A 6,118-nucleotide genomic window follows, 5' to 3' on the forward strand; every position below is an offset into this window, starting at 1 on the left:
GCTCCGCCGCTGAACCTCCATGGGCTGCAGGAGACCTCATGCCTTCTCCTACACCATGCATCTTGATCTGTGTGTCTATCTGAGGTTCTTTGTCCTCCTCCTCCTTCCTCATGGTGTCGATGCTCCTTCTGTTTAGGCTAATGGTCTTACTTTGTTCAAGTCAATGGTCTCTTCTCCTGGTTCTCTCCTTCTTCTTTTCAAACCAGTTCTTCCTCTCATAAATATGGATTTGCAGAGGCATTTCCCTATCACTAGTTGGCTCAGCCTGGGCTTGAGGTGGGTTCTCCTTGGAGCCAGGGGAGCTTCTCAAAGCTTCTCACAGGGACCATCACTGTAGCCCCTTCCCCCACTACCAAACACAGCCCCACACACAAACCCAACACAGTCCCTTCACAAAGCACCTGGGGATGTTGTCAGTGGGCTGGAGGAGAGGACATCCCCATCTGCTGCCTGGTCCGTGCTCCTGTCCTCCATGCCCAGGGACTGCCACCACCGGGACCACACTGCGGCAGCATCGCTCCTGTCGCCCGAACGTTTGGGTAACGTGACTTGTGGTAGCCTGGCTACCGCTGGTCCTGTAGCCGTGATGTGCTCTGAGCTGAGCTGATTGCAGCTCCAGAGGGTTCAGAGGAGGATTTGTTGGACCTTTGTTCTGCCCACTTACCAGCAGCCACCCCTGGGGACTGCGGTTCCCTGGGGATTTTGTCTGCCCGTGTTTTCTCTGCAGATCAACCTTTTCCTTTGGTGAACAGCAAGAAACTAGTTATGGCTTGATGAGGAGGATGCTCTTCTGGGCTTGTACAAGGCAACACTCAAGTCACATTTGGTGTGGGAAGTTATCTTGGGTGTGGGTGTGGGTGTGTGTGTATGGGATGAAGCAGAACAGTGGGCACAGATCTCGGGGAGCTAGACTGGGTCTTGTTTGGACCAAGACTGGTCCATCTCAGAGTAGATGTGGACTCTTTGGTCATCTTGCTGCTGTGTGGTTTTTCTTTTGGGGGTAATCAATCATCTAGAGGCCAGTTTACTCACTGCATGCACACTTCAGTAGGCAAAAACTTTCTCCTTTGATGTTAAATCTGCCTTCAGATGCCCCTAGAGAGCATCTCATGGCTTCACACCCAGAGCTGGGGGTGGGAGCAGTGCTTTGCCATTGTCCACAGGAAGCTTTTGCTGTGCAGCCCCCAGCTGGCGCACGACCCACGCGCTGTGAGGGCTCCATGCCTGTCCTCACATCTCAATTTAAAAGCACGCTGTGTTTCATACAGGCACGCGTGTGCCTCAGAACGAAGGCACGGCGTCTTGACTTCCAGCAGACTAGACTCCCTCTTGCTCAAGCCCAGTCGTGTCCCCGTGCAGCAAGCGGGGAGCTGGCAGTGCTGCTGCATGTGGGCAAGTTCCCTGCACGCTTTGTACAGGGGCTTTTCCACCTCAGCCTGATTTTAGCTGGAAGCTAAAGTTGACAGCAAGGGTTTTCCCTGTTAACGTTTGCCTGAAATATTTCCCATGCTGTGTACACATTTATTTATCTCCTTTCCCCACCTTTTTCTTGCCTTACAGCTTCTGACATGAAGAAAGACATAGAGTCTTTAATAGCCCAGGAAAAAGCAGAGATCGTTGCCAAGTATGAGAAGGTATCAACCAGCTGTTCACAAGGGCATGGAGTAGTGGGACGAGGGGTGATGGTTTTAAATGAGAAAAAGGGTCAATTTAGGTTGGATATCAGGAAAAAGTTCTTCAATATGAGGGTGGTGGATCGTTGGAACAGGTTGCCCAGAGAGGTAGTGGAGACCCCATCCCTGGAGATATTTAGGGTCAGGTTGGACGGGGCTCTGAGCAACCTGTTCTGGTAAAGATGTCCCTGCTCACTGCAGGGGGTTGGACTCAATGACCTTTGAAGGTCCCTTCAACCCAAACCAGTCTCTGATTCTTTGTTTCTCCCTGACATGCTGATTAAGGCTGAAGCTATTTAATTGATTAGAAATTCTTCAAATAAGAGCTTTTGCCTCCCTGCTGGCATCTCCTCGGTAACCCTCACACCATCAGGCCTCATGCCGGCTCTCCCTACCTGCTTCTGTGAGCACATCCCCTGTCAGCACATCCCTGTCAGCACATCCCCTGTCAGCACATCCCCTGTCAGCACATCCCTAGGGTTGCTCATGGATCCCATGAATGCCCAACACAGATGTTGAAAAGTCCTGGGCTTCAAGTGCTTCAGTGCTCCCTTAACACTGGACTGGCTTATGCTCAACAGTCCTGGTTTGCTGATGCACAGCCCTTCCCAGCCTGGAGCAGATGTACACCAGGGACACTGGACAGGCTGGACTTGTGTGTTTTTCCCTTGCCTGCATTGGAGGCACTGGGGATGGGATGCAGGTTCTGGGGGTGGGATGTGGGCACTGGGGATGGGATGCAGGTTCTGGGGGTGGGATGTGGGCACTGGGGATGGGATGCAGGTTCTGGGGGTGGGATGTGGGCACTGGGGATGGGATGCAGGTTCTGGGGGTGGGATGTGGGCACTGGGGATGGGATGCAGGTTCTGGGGGTGGGATGTGGGCACGGGGGCATTCCAGGCACTGGGTCATTCCCAACACTGGGGCCAGCTCACAGGTGTCCTTTCTGCTTTCAGGGCAGGCAGGACGGAGCTCAGATTGACCCGTGGGAAGATGCTGATTTCACGCTGTATAAGGTCACAGACCGGTTTGGATTCCTGCAGTAAGTCCTTCTGTCCTCTCTGACCCCATGTCTGTGCAGATCCTCCCTCTGCACCGAGCGTGGCAGACCCAGCACCTTCCTATAAGCCTCTCTCTGGCTTGGCTCCATCAATCCCAAATGCAGGAGGAAGGACTGGATGTGCCTCCCCCCTCACCCACACATGTTCAAAACACTTTGAACTGCTGCAAGGCAGGGCTCAGAAATGCTTTCCCATTTCTGGTGCTCCGGTGGCTCCATGGAGGCCTGTGCTGTGTCACAGAGGGAGAGAGAGGCTCTTGGGTCTGCACCTGATGATTCAGGGAGGTGTGGGAAGAGATGAGACAAGATATCCGACCATTCTCAGTTCCCTTAGGAAATCCCCATCCTAAGCAAGGCGCAGATAAATTAGATGCACACCCTGTGCTTGGAGAGGATGCTTAAAAGAACTATTTTTTTGTTCCAAAACTAAGCAAAAAGTTATATAATAGTAGGTATTTTGTGTACAGGAGGGGGGTCCAAAGCAATTGCTATCCAGAAATCTCCTCCCTCCTTTTTTAGTACACATGTGGATTGAAGAGGAGCTTTATGCCCAGGATTCCCAGTGATGCCTGGTGCTTGATAACCCCCCAGCAGCTCCCATGGGTGCTGGGGTTTTGGCTGGTGCTTCCTCTGCATCTTCCTCATCAGTGACAGCTGTAGGAAAGGCACAAAGCCCCCAGGCTGTATCTCCTCAGGTGCCCAAGGTGGTCCCTGAGCTGCAGCACCCCACGCTCCTCCTCACCCACCTTGCCCATAGAGTAACCGCTGACCCTTTGCTTTTCCAGCGAGCAGGAGCTGCCGACCCGCACGGCCTTGGAGGAGAAGGTGAGAGCTGCCAGCTCCGTCCTCGTGGGGATCGAATCCTTGTCACACGGGCTGGGGAGGGGACGCATTTTGAGGAAACGAATGTTCCCACGAGCGTGAAGCACGCAGCCAGTGCTGGCTGGTCACTGCTGCTCGCGCAGAGCTGGAAGCTCAGCACGATGCCCGGCTGATGGAGCTTTCATTTTGCTGGGCCAGACATCTCCCCTTCTGTACTGAAATTGCAGCTTTTAAAGCAATTTTGGGCTTTTCCCTCTGCTTTGGCACAGTGCTCAGCAGCTGTGGCTTGAAAAGGGGATTGCACATGCAGGGGAAGGCGGTGGAGGTGGTTGTAGGTAACTGTCATCTCCATCCTCACCTTCCATGAGCTAGGAGCATGTCCTCTGTTAGGATCCTGCAAACTGGGACTAAAGAGCATCTCATTTCTGCTGATCTGGTACCAGGATACGATTTGAGGCTAGTTGGACATCCAAAGAACTTTGTTGTCACGGAATACTCCTCTTGGAAATGCTGTCTCTGTGTTAAGCCTGTCTCTCATCATTTTTACCAATGCTGCTTTAATTCCTGTGGGTTGAAATTGCCAGTTCCTGTAAGCACCTGTGGGTTGTTCCCACCCACTACACAAGGTCTTTGCTTCAAAGTCTAAAGCTAAAGAGAATGACCGTTTGTGTTTTCAAGAGGTATCATCTAGGGCTTTTTTTTTTTTTTTTAATTAAATTTGTTTTGTCTTCTTCCCCTTTGCATCAGCAAAAACAGCAGGAGATCGAACGTGTGGACAAGTGGCTAAAGATGCTGAAGAAATGGAGCAAATACAGAAACAGTGACAAGGTAAGGAGGAAAAGAAAGAGCACGTGTCTGGAGGGACGGGAAAGGCGCATACTTCCAATGAGTCAGGCTTTCCAAAATCAGATTGAGCAACCACAGATCACTGGAAAATACTGCCTTATTCCACCTGTTAGTCTTTAATGTTTTAAGTCTTTCACTAAAGCTGCTGGTTTACCAGCTGAGGGAAAATCCTGTTATGAGTCGCATCATTTTAAAAAATGGTTTCCTGAATGCTGCTGGTGTGTTGGCATTTCTGCTTCCTTGTGTGGAGATGTTTGTGTGCCTGGCTGGGTCCCTGCCCTGGGAGCGGGGGGTGCTGGAGGCTGCAGGTCACTTCTATGTCTCCACCACCTGGGAAGGTCATGGGAGATGTGACTGATAAGCTCCAGCTGATGTTCCTGGTAATTCTCCCTGGAGGGAGAATTATTTGTCTAGGACATCACCTAAATTTTGTATTTTGCTCCTGGCTGTGCCTGTGAGAAGTCCCTTCGGTGCTTTGGTGTTAGATTGTGTGCACCCATCTGTGGAAATGGAGGATGGAGACACCAACCTTGTGTCTTGGCTTTGGTGTTCAAAATAACCTCTGCTCTAAACATCACTGCACAACTGAGTTGTTTTTAATAAATAATATTTGGAATATATTCCTATTACAAACCTTGAAACTACTGATGGGACCCCTGCTGGGTAAGGGGAGAAGCATCACGCTTGATCTGCTCTGCTCATGGCACTGTGCGCAGGAGAGATCTGAGCACAGCGTCACCTTGTCACTGTGGCCTCTGCAGGCTTCATGTCTGGCAGGAGGAGCGAGAGTCTGGCTGTGTTGCTTTTAGCTCCTGCCGAGAGTCCGCGGGAGAAACGTGAGCTCAGTTAAAAGGTTGTGCAGAGGATCTCTGCATCCCCCTCCCGCAGCCATCCGGAGTGATGTCGGGGAGGGGATTCTGCCCCTCTGCTCCGCTCTCCTCAGACCCCACCTGCAGTGCTGCCTCCAGTGCTGGGGCCACCAACAGCACAAGGACATGGAGCTACTGGAGCCAGTGCAGAGGAGGCCACGGGGATGATGCGAGGGCTGGAGCAGCTCTGCTGTGAGGACAGGCTGAGAGAGCTGGGGCTGTTCAGCCTGGAGAAGAGAAGGCTCCGGGGAGACCTTCTAGCGGCCTCCCAGTACCTGAAGGGGCTCCAGGAAGGCTGGGGAGGGACTTTGGCCAAGGGCAGGGAGCGACAGGACGAGGGGTGATGGCTTGAAAGTGGCAGAGGGGAGATGGAGGTGAGATGTGAGGAAGCAATTCTTTGGTGTGAGGGTGGTGAGACAGTGTCCCAGGTTGGGCAGAGAAGCTGTGGCTGCTCCTCCCTGGAAGTGTTCTTGGCCAGGTTGGATGAGGCTTTGAGCAACCTGGTCTAGTGGAAGGTGTCCCTGCTGCTGGTAGGGGGGTTGGGACTGGATGAGCTTTAAGGTCCCTTCCAACCCCAACCAGTCTGTGGTTCTGTGATTCACTCGGCCAAAGACCAGTTAGAGTCTCATCCTTTTTTAAAAAAGAGAAAATCTTATCTTTGTTACAGCAGGGATGGGGTGGAAATGGGCTTGAGGTTTTATAATCTGTTCAGGGTGGTTGTAATTATTTTGTTCATCAGTGCTGCTCTACAGGCAAAAAGAGAGGCTCTCCCGTGGCTTTCGTTTTTCTAATTAGAGTTTAGCACTAATTGATTAGTGGCTTTGTGGGTGAAACACTGAATTCCTGCT

At 51.9% G+C, this 6,118-nt stretch overlaps 1 protein-coding gene across 1 annotated transcript; it reads left to right on the forward strand.

Moving 5' to 3' along the window:
- Nucleotides 1–1,560: 1,560 nt before the first annotated feature.
- On the forward strand, nt 1,561–4,383 carry LOC104529478 (USP6 N-terminal-like protein; the record flags this gene model as incomplete). The annotated part of the gene is made up of 4 exons (XM_010173802.1): nt 1,561–1,634; nt 2,630–2,715; nt 3,519–3,558; nt 4,303–4,383. Coding segments are annotated over 4 exons (281 nt in total), but the record flags the coding sequence as incomplete, so codon positions are not given.
- Between the last annotated feature and the right edge of the window lie 1,735 nt (nt 4,384–6,118).

Source organism: Antrostomus carolinensis, unplaced genomic scaffold (assembly GCF_000700745.2).
Source record: "Antrostomus carolinensis isolate BGI_N321 unplaced genomic scaffold, ASM70074v2 scaffold47308, whole genome shotgun sequence".
Classification (NCBI taxonomy): Eukaryota; Metazoa; Chordata; class Aves; order Caprimulgiformes; family Caprimulgidae; genus Antrostomus; species Antrostomus carolinensis.